At 41.5% G+C, this 15,095-nt stretch overlaps 1 protein-coding gene across 3 annotated transcripts in view; it reads left to right on the forward strand.

Annotated features, from left to right (window-relative positions):
* The window catches only part of LOC122414158 (uncharacterized), a 109,263-nt gene extending 94,416 nt beyond the window's left edge, over positions 1–14,847 (forward strand). For all 3 annotated transcript variants that reach the window (XM_043425093.1, XM_043425094.1, XM_043425095.1), the window contains exons 11-17: positions 2,965–3,108; positions 8,063–8,181; positions 8,500–8,675; positions 9,087–9,248; positions 9,346–9,628; positions 11,174–11,315; positions 11,617–14,847. In XM_043425093.1, the coding sequence (XP_043281028.1) occupies positions 2,965–3,108; positions 8,063–8,181; positions 8,500–8,675; positions 9,087–9,248; positions 9,346–9,628; positions 11,174–11,315; positions 11,617–11,845 (1,255 nt within the window). In that variant the 3' untranslated portion in view covers positions 11,846–14,847. The remainder of the gene's footprint in view (positions 1–2,964; positions 3,109–8,062; positions 8,182–8,499; positions 8,676–9,086; positions 9,249–9,345; positions 9,629–11,173; positions 11,316–11,616) is intronic.
* The last annotated feature ends 248 nt before the right edge of the window (positions 14,848–15,095 follow it).

Here is a 15,095-nt window from a genome sequence, read left to right on the forward strand (position 1 = left end):
CGGTACGAAGCCGCGAATACACAAATGTGCTCGAGAGCCTGCTTCGCCCAGATGGAAGTCACGTAGAAAGTGAGGACCGTGCACGGAATCCGCATTAGATAACGCAAGAACTCTCCCGCTCCCTTTCGTCCTCGTCCATACTGTAAAAACCTCCTTCGGACCCTTTTTTCTCACCCTGCTGGCTCCAGCCGCCGCCACTTTTTCCCTTCGTGTTTTGTCTTCGTCGCAGTCAACTTGCCTCTCTGCCCGTTACGTGCTTCCTCCTCGCCAACATAGACATACCACCGGAATCGCAGAACACACGTAACTCAAGTAAACCATTAAATATTTATCTAAATTCGGAGGTAAAAGTCCTCTCGTGGTAACTCCGGATGACTCGCTCGCAAAAAACGTACCCTCCTCTGTGCACGCTACGCCCGCTCCGTTTTCCCAACTCCGAGAGAAAAATACACACCCTCAAGACCCTCGCGAGACTCCCTGAAACTCTAATGTATCACTTCCCTTTGACTATTTATTGCGACTAAATGAATTGCTGCTTCAAATATTTATTTTCGAGACTTTTATATACAGACAAATATTACAAAACAAGTTTTTACCCCGTCCAATAACGATACGAAATCCCGGATGAAAACATGTTGGAAAACTAAATTCTTGAGGGGTCTATCTTTATTAGAATTTTCAAAAAATCGGTTTTTTTATTACATTTTTCGAAAGTATACACATTTTAAAGTGTGATGATACTAAAATTTTATAAAAATCTGAGCACTTTTGAGCGACTTTTAATTGGCTGTCTGAGCGCGCTAATGCGCACCGCCCAGTGCGCGGTACCGCGTACCTGTCTTTGTTTAAACGCGTTTTTCTCAAAATCCCGTTTTTGGACGGCTCGTTGATCAAACCATTCAACCGATTCTTACCAAAATTTTGCCACGTGTTCTTTATGACTATAGCTATGGCACGTTTTATACGAATTTTGAAATTGTTAGCGGAACTATTTTTTTTTGCGTGAAAACGATGAAAGAAAACGTGCTTTTTCGTAGTTTTTGGAAAAATGGCAGTCGTTTCGTCACTTTTGAAATAATCAAAAATCGTATACGACATGCGCCTGTTGAATCTAAAATCATTTTCATTTTTTTCCTCCGATCATCCATTCCAAAGATTTCATCAAGAGCGCACAACCATCTTTTTTTAGGACCTCTTTTCTCCATTTTTCTGTAAGAAAACTAAGTAAAATGAAAATAAAAACAAATTTCCATATTCAGAATTTATACCCATCGAAAAAATTCATGAAAATAGTATTTTTTTTGCCCGTATAATTAGGGCGGACCCCTTAAAAACATTCCTACGATTCCTGCTAAGATCTTGGAAGGCGTTTTGCACCGAGTGCAAAAAGTAGATTTTTTAAAGAATAGATCCCGCGATTGAGATAACAAAGGGATGGGATAGCAGCGGAACTCGAAGAGAAAAATAATAATGGAGCGATGCAACGAGCTCGTGAAAGATCCGGAGTTCGATCACGCGAGCATATTTCCCACGCTCATTCCTAAGACACTCGGAAAAAGTTTAATCCCCGTGCTTGAATATATCCTGATGGGCGCTTTTATACCGAAGATGTAGTTTGACGGCACGAAGGTGCAAAAGCAGCACGCGTTCAAAACATCGTGCAAAAAATATTCGCGGGATTTTCAATTAAAAAATACAATGGCATTAGAGGGGAGTGCAAAAGAGGGTGGAAGAATGGGGACGAGTGAAACACGAACTCGATCACATTTCCGTAAGGGATTTTCGAATAACCGGCGTATCCGCGCGCGGAATTTCGGTATTGTATAGATTCCTCCTCGGAGCAATGGTTCCATTGGAAAAATGGGAACAGGCCGAGTGCGAATGAAAGGCAGTTTAGCTCGAGCTAGATCTTTGGAAAATGGCAAATAAAATGGAGGAAAAAGGGGCGACGAAAAATCCGCGTTTATCAGAATAAACGTAAATTTTCAATGGGAATAGTGTAAATCCGATGTTCGGCGGAGCGGCAAAGTATTTCTAGAAAAGCAGCAAGCTTTCTCAACAAATTTCCGGGGACACGCCGCCTCCGCGCCCTTCACCCTGCGTTTCCGGATATGGACCAATTTTTTTTCTCCCTATTTTCACTTTCCCTCTTCCATCGTCGTCGCTCTTTTTCGTCACGAAGTTATGACTCGACTCTCCGTACAGGGCGACTCATAGCCAGTGCTTCTGAATCGTCACCGAAATAGAAAGTTGAGTCATCGATCAGCGGAGTTGAAAATCTAGATTTCGTTATCGTAAGATTTGCCGGAGCTCTTGAGACCGGAGCTTTGTTCATGGAGCCGAACTTCGCTACGGATTGGTCCAGGGAACCAATCTCGTGACGCATAAAATTTCACACAAAAAAGTCTGCGCGATGGCACTTTTCTATACGAAGCACTTTTGCCGTTGAAGCGGATCGAAAAAAATCCCTGCGAGCCCCTGCGCGTGGGAGGCTTGGAAACTCCGGGTGTTTTTTCGATCCGCTCTCAGGAGCAAACTACCGGAGATAGGAGAACACCACCGGGGACCTTTTTACAGAAAATTTTACGCCCTACAAGATTGGTCTCGTCGACTTTTTACCTATCTGCAATAGTTTCAGGGCTATAAGCGATAAAAAAGCTGATTCCTCGAGCCCCGATGATCAAATGTGAGGTTTTCAACATTATTGGAATTTCGATTGAACTCGAACGTAGCGCATTTAGCACGATGGGTTGTGAGACGTCCCGTAGAGACGCCGAGAAACGGCTCAGCGGTTTCTTCCCTCCTTATTCTTCCGTTCCTGCCGATATTACCTGTACGAAAATTCCGATGAACCGTAAAACCAACACAAAAACATGCTCGTACACACACCCACCTATATCCACACTCGTGCAGACGAGAGATTATTCAAAGTGCTCAAATCCTCGGGTATTTCGGGTTTTCCAGTGCTCCGGAGTGTAAATCGAAGATTGAAATCTGGGAAGGAGTCGTGGAGAACGAAGCTTCCATTCCCAAAAGCAGAGAACCTCTCAAGAGGATATGCAGTCCTGGGGAATCAACGGGAGATCGTTCACCGGTGAAAACCGACAGGTGAGCACAATCGCGGATAAATCATTGCCGATACACTATCCCACACAAGTCTCCACACACTTGATTTCCATTTATTTTATATTTTCTAAATGGAGTTTACGCGATCGAACAAACTTAAACGCTTCGCTACTGTTGGCTCGTTTTCACTCGAACGAATCGCGAGCCACTCGTTGCGAAAATCAAAGTCATTTTTTACTAAAAAACACAGAATTAGTTTCATCGGAAAATCGTGACATGAAACTCAGTTTTTCTAACCGAAAAAATCAAAATTTCCATGCCGTTCTTAAGGAGTTTCGATACAGACGATACAATGTTGCCAGGCTAAACCATGCTAAAAACAAAAAATTTCAAGTTCAGAATTTTATAAAATTTGGTCAACATATACTTTAGTGCCAAATTTGACAATACAAATTTTTTAAGATTTTTCTTCTACACAGTTATCGAGTTATTGATCACTAAAGTTCACGTGTATAAGCATAGCGTTTCCATACATTCCGGACATAAGAAATCTGCTTTAATGCGTAACTCGATAACTAAGTAGAAGAGAATTTTGAAAAAATTTGTGTTATCGCAATTGATGTTGAAGAACATTATCACCAAATTTCATCAATTTCTTAATATTTAGACTTCTGTACCGAAACTCCTTAAATAGACGAAGAATCTTATCAGATGAGTGTCCTCGGTGACTCGAGGTGGAAAAAAAATGATAAAACTTTGGTAACGAAGCCCTCGCAGGCGTGTCAATGAAACGGAATAATTAAAAGTGACCGAAGCTCGTCGAAACTGCATGAAATTTTGACGAATGAAAGAGAGAGAGAGAGAGAGAAATCAACGTGGACGAAATGAATATTAATATGGAGAATGCATAAAATGTTGATGAGTTGAACGCGCACAAAAAAGCTCTGATCGTTGAATTGGTAACTGTTAAAGAGCGTTGGAGTAGCTGAGTCGGCGTTTGGAGCCAAAAAAATTTCGTGTCGAGCAAACCGTAGCCTCCGAGCTAATGTTCCCCGTCAGTAGTTCCACCCTCTCGTTGCTTTTTTCTCTATTTTCATATTCGTTTTAGTCGAAACGGTAGAAACAAAAGCGATATCCATTATCGAGAGTCCGGAAGCCTCTGACGTGTGCCAATCGAGATATCGACTGCGTTGAAAAAGCAGTACTTGGAAAAACGTCGATATTTCTTTGTTCTTCTTCGTCCAGAAAACAATTAATGCGGAGTTGTCGTTAACGACAAAAAAGTCCTTTAAAAAGTATCACTGAACCACGACGCATGAACTTCGTCGAACGATTTTATTGTCATTTATCGCGTCTGCATTGGAAATACTGTCGATCGGATATTCAATTACGAACGTTCCCCTTCAAATATTCAATGATTTTCAAATTTATAACTCTCTCTCAAAATTACTCGTTCATTATTTCAACGGAAGGAGTCGTCTCGATTATCGCTTTACACGCCAATATTCCCTGCTTGGGTTGTTCTCAATTTCTCTTCTCCTTTAACAATTTCTGCATCAAAGCGAGATGGTTTGGATGTAAAAATCCGGCAGAATAACAACCATCGTCTTTACGCCTCAAAAAAAACTCTGCTTCTAAAACCTTTACTCCGAAATTCATAACGACTCTACGTCTGCTCATGTATAATTCGTGATCTTCGATATCTCTACTCACGATGAGATATGTTCTGAAATCATCACGAGTAGAAATATTGGGGATTAAATATCACACCGAAGTAGACACGTTAAGAGGATGGATCAGTCGGTATATCGCAACCGTGAGTGCGAGAGAGATAGCTGCAAATTTCGAAATCGAAATTCTTTGACACAGTTTAACCGATTAAAAAAATCTCTGTCTCTGTCAGTCGATTTTTGGCATCCTTCTGCGTAGGCTGACAGAGCCTTTTTTTAATCGATCAAACTGTGTAAAAGAATTTCGGTTACGAAAATTCCAAGTGAGATCCGCAGTTATTAAGGAGCGAAGTTGTTATCGCGAATGGCTACCGATAGAGTTGTTAACTAGCAGCTATTTATAACTGCACTCATCGCAGCTCTACTCGATAACAACTCCGCTCTTTAAACATGTATTTAGAGGAGAACTTTTGTTGAATACATTTACTGAGAGTAGAATTTTGCTGACTCGCTGCAACATGACTCGGCTCTTATAAATCTACTCGATAACATTTCCACTCTAAAGATTTTTATTTTATGCGTGGATAAAGTCTCTACTCTTTAACAGCGTTGTTTTTGAGTAAAGCTGTAAAGAGGAGGGTTGCTCTGCCGAAAATCCATACACGTTACAATAATAACGAACTTTGAAAGAAAAAAGCTTCGAAAAATCAACTTCGAGGAAGTGAAATCTTCGAGATTTAACGAAGGCTCATTTCATAAAAAAAGAACAAACAGTCTCTTGAATAGCAGCCGAAAATTCGGTGTTACTATCGTTAAAGGACTTCACAGTTTCGGAATTGATGGAAAATATTCGTTGAATTTTGAAGAAATGCAGATTCCCCTGGTCTTCACTGGGCCCAGCAAATGTTTTAAACTCGCCTCAACGTTCGCACAGATTGTGAAATCAAGTAGGAAAAATAAATTAGAGAAGCGAGCCGTCCAGACTTGACTCACCTCCGGAGAATCCGGTTTTATTCTTTTTCGAGCGCAAAAGCGAGCAATGAAAAATCTCAGCTGTTGGGGAAAACGGAGAAGCGGAAGTATACAAATGGCCGAGCAGACGCTTGCGAAATGAAGCCCCTTCTTCGCCTCTTTTCCTCTCTTCAATTCGCCCCTCAGTTTTCTTGACGGCTGCTCCTGTTTCAGAGCGACCGCGTTCCGCGCGCACTCCCCGAGAAAGTCCCCTTGACCCCGTCGAAACGAATTCTGTCAGTTGCCTCCTCCACGAGCGTAGCCGCAATCTCACTTACCAACTACGATGAAACGGCGATCAAGAAACGATTATGGCAGCCGACGATTGACCGCATTTTCATCCTGATTTCGCTGCATTGGTCGACTGCATCAAGCGGAGCACCGCGGCAACTAGGAAGTCTATAACTTCGTCAGGACATGGCGGTTCGTTGAAATTCCGTGTATCTTCAAGTATTCATCAACAATTTTGATTCTCTCATCGAGAACGCCTCGAGCGCGAGTCCCAATGGCAGCTTTCCGGACTCTCACTCCAGCCGATTCGCCGCCGCGTTATGCCGAAAATTCTCAGTTCTTTCTCCACTAATTTTATTGTAGAAGCAATCCTTAAAGCAGAAATTTGGAAAAGCAATAACCTCTGCCCCGGAGGGGCGAAGAGTACATGCGAGGTGCCCACTTGGGCGGACACGAGGCGGGAAAATGGAAAATCCTCAACGAGGATGGGGATTGGCAAAGGCCCAAGTAGGTCGAGACACACTAGACGCTTTTGATCCTTTCCATCATGCAGCCGCGTTACCGTGGCCGACGAACGTGGATAGTGCATTTTCTCCGAAGCCGCGATCCTTTCCCTTAACCTCACCCGCCGTATATTCCGTACATACTCTGGGCATAGGGATTGTATTTACTCGTGCACTATCGCAAGTTTTTTTTGTCCTGGGATCGCCGGAGAATCTATTCACGAAATAACATTTTTTATCAATTTTTTTTTCGTACGGTGAATCGCGTTCGTCATATTTATATTCCACGAGAGCGTCTAAGCTCCGTTCGGATCATTTGAATCGAAAGAAGCATTCCTTTTTTCAGGAGAACGTATTCGATCGAAAGCTCATTTTGTTGAGACGAAAATTTGCCTGGAAAAAATAGAGAACGTGAAAGAAGCTATCGAGTTTCAAGCCCGCGTTCCCTCTTACTTTAGAAATCCTTATCGGTTTGCTTGCCCCGTTACGGAGAATCGTATATTTACCTTCAATCAACGGGGAAGCCCCGTGCGAATGTGAGCCGAGTGCGCCTCGCGGGAGAACGTAATTTCCAATGCTCTCGCGTGTATGTTCGCTTGTCACGTTGAACACACACGACGATCCACGTCGATCGACTGCAAATATTTCCATATTTCCTGCAAATTATCTTTATTTCGTTGAATTTGTCTTGCTTGAATATCGATCAAACGAGAACGATTTGCACGAAATAAAACTATTTATCGTTTACCTTCTGCGCTCGCAATCGTTCCAAGACTTTTCAACGATTTTTACCAATCGTTTCGAGCTCGCGCGGTTAAAAGGTCGAAATTGTGTTTACCGCGTTTCCAATAAAATCGTTCTCCTCCGATGGATTCGTTTGCACGAAAAAATGATGCGAAGACTCGATTTTTCCATATCTTCCCGAGCTTCATCCACTCAATCAATATTCCGGATTCCGGTTGGAAAAATTTAATAAAAACTTTCTCCTCTACATTTGCCATGAATTTGCGCTGTTCGAGGCGGAGAATTTCTCCGAGGAAAAATTTTCGATGGAAGCTTCCTTTGCTCTCAATCCCATAAATCATCCCCGTTCGATCGATACTTTGGTAGAAAAATTTGTTCCAAGTAGCAGCGATATTTCCCTGCGTTTAAAAATGGAGGATCTATTACAAAGTTGCAGCAATTTCGTCCACCCTCGATTCCTTTTCGTCGACACATTTTCTTTGACGAGCATTATGAAAATCGTTTGAAAAGCCTCGTAACAAAGTGCATCGCTTTCGAATGATGGAGCGCATAAAACTCGCTCTCCCGTACGTAATTGTTACTATTTTTCAATCGCTGTATTTAGAACTTCAATATTTTGAGGCGAACGTGTTTTACGTACGTAACTCGCCGAGTCACAGCCGAAGCATTTTATACCGTACAATATTGTCGGCGTATAATAAGCCTGGCTATATGTGAGCCACGCGTAACGTGTATACGTATTATGGCTTATGTGCATCTCTCGCCCGGGCGCTCGTAAAACATGCACTCGTTTTACGCTCCCTCATCCGGTTTTATATCTCACGTTTTCCTCGGCAGGTACATCGAGAGCGAGCATTACTCTACCGCAGGACCTGATATGACAGTTTTGCTGAAACGTGCCTCGGACGTCCCGAGCGACGAGGAATTCATGGATGTTTCTTATTACTTTCATGACGGTAAGTTTACATTGGGGGAGTACACGTTTGACTTGTCACAGATGTGAAAAATTAAGTACATTTTACCTTTTGCAAACATTATTTCTCGGTGAAAACGGTTCGGGGGGGTGGGGAGTAAAAATTAAGGGAATCTCGATGACGGGACGATTCGAAATTCGCATTATTTTTGTTGAGATTCTCATAGAGATGCGACGCGAGCTCGCAGTTGTTTGTCCGGAAAAGTGACGTTTGAATTATAATTTTCGTTATGGATCACCCGTTGATTTATCTTGCAACTCAAGTTCCTCGATAAATTGGGTTTTGTAATTGTGATCGTAGAACGACACGACGGAACCCAGCAACCAGCGAGCGTTTGCGACGTCGAATATTACGGTTTGAGCTCGCCCAGCCAAGGCTGGGTTATTCATCCCGAGCACCGGCTGTTTGCTCGACAGGGCCCTGCCAAATGCAAACAACACTTCATCCCAGCTGCAAACCAATCGGTGATCGTCACGGTGAGTCTCTAATCCGGGTAGAGATTTCGCGCGATCTCCCAACTCTCCCCCGCGTGCCAATTCACCCGGAGCGAGCGTGAATACGAGCAATCCCTTTTCCCATCATAACGAATCAGACAATTTTCTCATCCCGAAGCATCAGACTCGAGAACTTCTACGATAAACTTATTTCAATGTGTGAACACCGAATTTTTACTCCCCGTTCGTTCAGCGATCACCCTTCGTTCGATTAATCAGTAAGAAATTGCAGAAGAAGAGAAATTTCCTCGCGAGGCTCAACTTACTGATTGATCTTTCGATCGATCGGGGCGAAGAAACGTCGGAAAGAAACCGCGGTTCGGAACGCGCGTTCAAGCTCGATTTACCGAACAACTCTTGCCGTCATTAATCGAATGTCTATTCGTTGCTCAGATCGAGAACAGCACGCGAAGGGAATTTAACGTTTCGTGCAACACTCTGTGCGGCGACAGCGGCTGTCGGTGCGTCAGCACCAAATCATTGGAGGATGAGAATCACCTGCAACTAGTTTCGGAAGGTGGTCACGTGGTGACCTGTTTGTGTGGAAATTATCAGGTGAAGTGAATCGAATGAGTGTTGATAAAAAAAAAGGCGAAATAAGGAGGGCTCCGACGAGGCCTCATTTGTATTGACAAGATTGTTCGATCCCCAGAACTGGTTACCACTGAGCATCCGAAGTTCCACGCCAATATACATCGAATGGTCGCGATCGCCGCGATCCCCAAACGGCTTCAACTTCCAAGCAGCTTTCAAATTCACAAAGGATGCTTACTGCGGGGATTATACGAGCTCGAAGCCCGAGGGGATCGTCAATGTCGTTGACCTCGCCAACGGCACTTCGAAGCTCAACAATTATTACCAAAAAAAGTGTACGTGGATACTGGAGTCGGATACCGATCGACAGTTGACCGTGGAAGTCGCCTCGATGCAGGACAGTGAGTTGTTTCACTCGGTTTATTTCTATCGAGCAATTTTATCCGTGATTCCACTCAAATAATCTTGCCCCACGTCTCGCCTCCGTACGAAACTAATCAAGAATTTATTGGCGATTCTCGTAATCGTTGTAAAAACAGAGTTTCGAGATTTCACGTCGGCGATATTCGCGGAGGATGCGCTACTTTTTCGATCGCTCTCTCTCTCTCTCTTCATTCTATTTTTTCCTCTTCTTCCCGAGTTCCAAATCGACCAAACAATTTATCGAAAGCGTTATCCCTCGGAGCTGCACTCCAAATTCTCGCGCTCCCTCCCGTTCGTTATTCTCCGGTCGCGCGCGCCCGGTATCAGCCCAGGGTACTCGACACCTACCCAAGTCCAGCGATTCGACGAGGCACCTGAATCCCAGCTTTCTCCTATCACCGCCCACCTATAAATAGACCGAGCTTTGCAAAACGCCCCCCAATGAACTGGTAAATCATTGAAAATCCTTTACCACCCTTCCGCAGAATTAGAGAGAGCGTGAGAGAGAGAGAAAAACTATTTTTATTGTGCTCCGCTGCGGAGCTTGGGAACAAAGTGAGAAAATACAAAACAAATTCACGAGCGAAGGAATAATGTGAAATTCGTAGAACCAAATTATCATCCAGAAGTAATCCGGGTAATACGAAATTCAACAGAAACATTGGAATAATTCAATCGAATGTCGGCTTCGAATAACCTCGATAATTGCACAGCTCCGCGATGGTTTTCCCCTTAAAAATTGTGGTAAAAAATTGTGGTTCCCCTTAAAAACCAATTGTGGTAGATATTGGGTACGAAGCTACGAAAAAAATAATTTAAAAAATCCCATTACGTACATTTTTTAATAAAATTCATTTTATTTCATTTTTTTTAAGTATCACCGCGTTTTAACAGCGTTCACGACCATTTTTTTTCGAGAATAGTGCACGCAATGATGATATTTAAATATTCATCCAACCCTCGTTAGTCATTGTTCGTTGTGATTCAAATCATTTTACGATTTTAAGTGTATCGATTGTGGTACGATATTTCGGTGGTTTGGCACCCATAAATGTGTTCAATTTGGGTTCGTAAACTACGTAAATGGTCACGGGGGGAGGGGACATTATTTTATTTTGAAAACTGCAATATGGCTTGGATGGAACCGGAAAATCATACAAACGATTGATACTGTTGGTTTTTTGAGTAAAAATTTCATTTGATATTCGTTAATTATTTTTATTCGCGAAAATTATTAAAAAATTCTAAAATACGCGTGTCATCGATAAAAATAAATCTCGATCCGCTAGAAAAAAAAACGAAGCTGTATTTTCATTTGACAAAGTTAAATGCTCAAGAAAATAATTTAATTATTGAAAGAGGGACAAAAAGTTAAATGTCGCAGGCCTGTGTTATTTATGCACACGATACGAGCAGACTACAAAAAAGCTGATCAATGAACACGATGAAAATTGCACTGGAACAGCGACCCAATGGAAGAATTACGAACTTAACGAAAATCCCCTTTTCTCGAATTTTTCTAGGACCGTGCACCGCGTGGAATTTAACGATCCACGAGTACAAAGAAACCGGAGATCGAGTTGGGCCGAGATTGCATACTTTTTGTTCCCGCGACAGACACAAAAATTTCACTCTCCCTTGGAAGATGAACACAGCGGTAGTAAGGCAAGTTTTTTTCTCCGGCAAATATCGCGCAGTATCCTCTCGGTCGCCGAATTGTGGCGAAATAAACTTTTTACTTATTCCCCTGCATAATTGAGACTCCGCTAACGAGAGTTTTATTAAAAGCTTTCTAGCTCCAGATTGCCAACGCATTTATACTCGCGCCTTAGCGTCGAGCTGAATATCTAAAATTCATAAACTCTCCTTCTCCCTGAATAGATCGAAGGGCGAAATTAAAGTTACGTGAAAATCGAAAATCTTCTTTCTCCAAATCCCTATTTCAAAGACTCTAATATTCCTGCAGATTACAAGCCCTCGGCAGAACCTCGCCTCAGTACATGATGAAATGGCGAAGCGACACGGTGGTCGCGAATACTCGCAAGAGTGCTCCATCCCCAGCGCCGAACTACGGATCCGGATCGTCTGCAGCGAGGGAGTGTTCGCTGCGTCATCGAGCGGTGGCGACCATGGCGGCAGTCATCGTGATATCGTCGATCGACCGTTTCTCCACCCGATCGATACGAGCGTTATAATAGTGCGAAAGACATTCTGAACGGGAAGGAAGGAATGAGAAATAGCCAGGAGGCGTATCCCCGGATGCGAAGCTCGGCTGCCATATTTTTCCAGTTATTGCTCAACAATTTCTATGGATTCTCGAATCCCAGTTTTATCGAGTCATTATTTCCTCGTTCGATACTCCGGATTCCAGTTCATTTGACGATCGATTCATTAACCTCGCTAGCTCGAAGGATCAACGAAATTTACCAGGCGATTTGCAGAGCTCAAAAGAACCCAGGGACAACGTTGGCTGCACCGGAAAGCATAAAAGTTGTAAAACGAATTAGATCTCACGGGCCAACAAGAATTTTCATTAATGCAATAAAAACGTTCAGTTTACTCAACTGCTATTCGATACGTCCATCCATAAAAGTATTTTCCAAACAACCATAAATGTTCGGCCTCGAAAAACTTTATTTGCCTCCTCCCCATCACTGCGAATGTTGCCCATTGTGCACATTTTTCCATGTGCGTACCCCGCCGACGAACGCCCGTGACACGCCAGCACTCGCGTATTTCCATTTTGAAGAGCTATGAAAATGCGTTAAAAAAAACACTCGATGGGATCAACCTGCCGAGGGTGTAGGACCGGCCAGGGAGAGTTATGAAATAAATAAAAGGTTTCAGCAACGTTACCGTGGATACGACGAAGCGTATGCGGTCATTGAGGATTATGTTTTTGACTAATTGTAGAACTAAGTATAATTAAGAAAAAAAAAAAAAAAAAAAAAAACACAGTTGACAGAGAATGTGAATTTCTCGTTTTCCCATTTGTCAACTAAACGACGAATCGCCTGGCCAGTATTTTCCATAGTTTTTATCATTTTCGCGAATAATTTGTGCGTTTTCTTCCAGTCAGCGTTGTACATAAAGCGAAGAAAAAGGAATGAAATTGAATACTTGAAAACGAGCCTACCGAGCACGAGAATGTGAGGAATTTTATTGTCGAGGGACTCCCAAAGGGAATTCGAACGCGACGAGTGTAAATAAGAAGGAAGTTGAGTTAGTTAAGTAGTAGGATTTGTACAGAATACAATTGAACTTTATCGATTAAGAATAATTGTAAGAATAGTTACACCTTAACGCATTAAGTTCATGGACTCGAAACGAAAGGAGAGAAAATAAGGAATTCTGCGCGCCACACTGAAGGATACGAAATAAATGAATTTAAATGAACGAGGACAAAATATATGGATGTATTTTGAAGAACGAGCTTCGCGTGCCTGTGGCACAAAACGAATACTCACACGTTATTAAACACAACAGATTATTATGAATTAATGATAAAATATAGACATTTTAGAGCGAGAGAGAGAGAGAGAGAGAGAAAGATGAATTTGTGCGCGAGGGAGTGACTGATGAGAGAAAACAGAGTCCTTAATATTAATTGTAAAACTACTCAAGATAATACGGACTAAAGAAATAAAGCCGACTACTGGTACACGATATACATTGATTCAAGAGCGAACCCAAAATTATGCGGTACGGAAAAAGAAAAAAAATTCACGCAATTAAGCTCGTTAAAGAGCCGCGCGCGTTGTTTCCTTTGATCGTTGAGCAATTAATTTCAGTCGTTATGCAAAGAACTCTCGGGCTGAAATGAAATCGCAAATGTTTGCCCGATCGATGGAAGCGTTCTTAGTCGCACGAGAAAAAAAATGAAAAAATGAGAAAAAAACAACAACAACAACCTTTGCCCATCGCTTGTTCTCGGCCTCCTTACTGCAGTTATTTAGAAATGCTATTTATGGGGAAAATATATTTGAAGCTTGACATCGATAAACGAAGAATTGTTTTTTCCTCTATCGTCGTTGAATTGTTTAATGTTATATAAAATTTTTATCAACTCGACACGAAATGTTCCTACTCACGTTCTTTTATTAGCAACTTCGATTACGAACGATAATGGCGAATTCGAATGTTCCCTGGATTTCAATACTTGTGCTGCTTTTCGTTTCTCTTCTCATCACAATCCCCGAGGCAATGAGGTTTCTTCATAGTTGAAACAATGTGACATATCAAAGGCTTTACGCTCGTTCGTTGTTTCTTCTTTGCCCATTTTCTTCCTGTAATGTGAATGCTCGTAGAATTGAGGATGTAAACGCTCCAGAATTTGTCGAGAGAAACTAATGAGTGACGATCATTTTCCTGAAGTGAAAAAAAAAGCAAAAGAAAAATGAATAAAAGCAAAAATCATCAATTAGTCATTGCTTCATAGAGGACTGAAAAAAAAAAAAAAAAAAACATTAAAAAAAGTGCAATATGAAATTCATCGCAATCAAATTTTTTTTTAATTAAAAAAAACTGTCCTCTCAACTTCGTTTAATTAGGAAATCCACCATTTTTGAGAACGAAATGTCCAAAATAATAAAAAAATTTACATACGTTGGGGTACAAAATTAACAAAATTTGTAAAAAAAGTTCCAACGCGTGCATCCGACATCCTCGAAGCGGAACTAAAAAGACCGAATGAAAACAGAGTAGTTAGAAAAACACTTGAGTTCTGGTACTAACTTTTTATCGACTTAAAAAAAACACGAAAAGTGATAGCAAAAAGTCGAGCGTTAATAGTATAGACCCGTTTGATTTTTTACCTCGTCGCAACAAAGATGAAAGTCAACAGGTACTTTGTACGTCAATGGGACTGAAATCGAAAGAAAAAAAACGCAAGAAAAAAAACGAAGAACGTCTCACGTGTACTAGAAACCCAGGTATATCAAACCTGCAAATTTGATAACGAAAAGGAAAATCCTTTTTTTAATTCACTTTTACACAAAACACGGGAGATCATCCGATCGCCAATGTCACAATAGTCCAGTCGTTACAGAAATGGAATATCGTATGTATGTTACATGTACTAGACGTTATATATACACATATATATATATAAATATATATATATTTAAAAAATATCGGCGATGAAATAGTCAATTGTTTTACATAAATGATAAATAAAGTAAGACGAATGAGAAACAAACAAGTGTTGTTGATGGTATTTTCATTAAAAGGAAAAAGTCGAAAGTAATAAAAGAAAATACAGCTCGTCCAACGTGACGTTTGAAGAATGGGAACGAAAAATGTTCTGCATGGTTTTTATAGCTGAAATCTTCATTCCCTGATGAGCAACAAGCAGTTCGAATTCTCTTGCACATTTCCTGCTTCAAACCTGTTTTATCCATTTTTCAGTTTCACTTCACAGAGGATACTTTCAAAATGACATGACAA

Source organism: Venturia canescens, chromosome 7 (genome assembly GCF_019457755.1).
Source record: "Venturia canescens isolate UGA chromosome 7, ASM1945775v1, whole genome shotgun sequence".
In the NCBI taxonomy this organism is placed as follows: Eukaryota; Metazoa; Arthropoda; class Insecta; order Hymenoptera; family Ichneumonidae; genus Venturia; species Venturia canescens.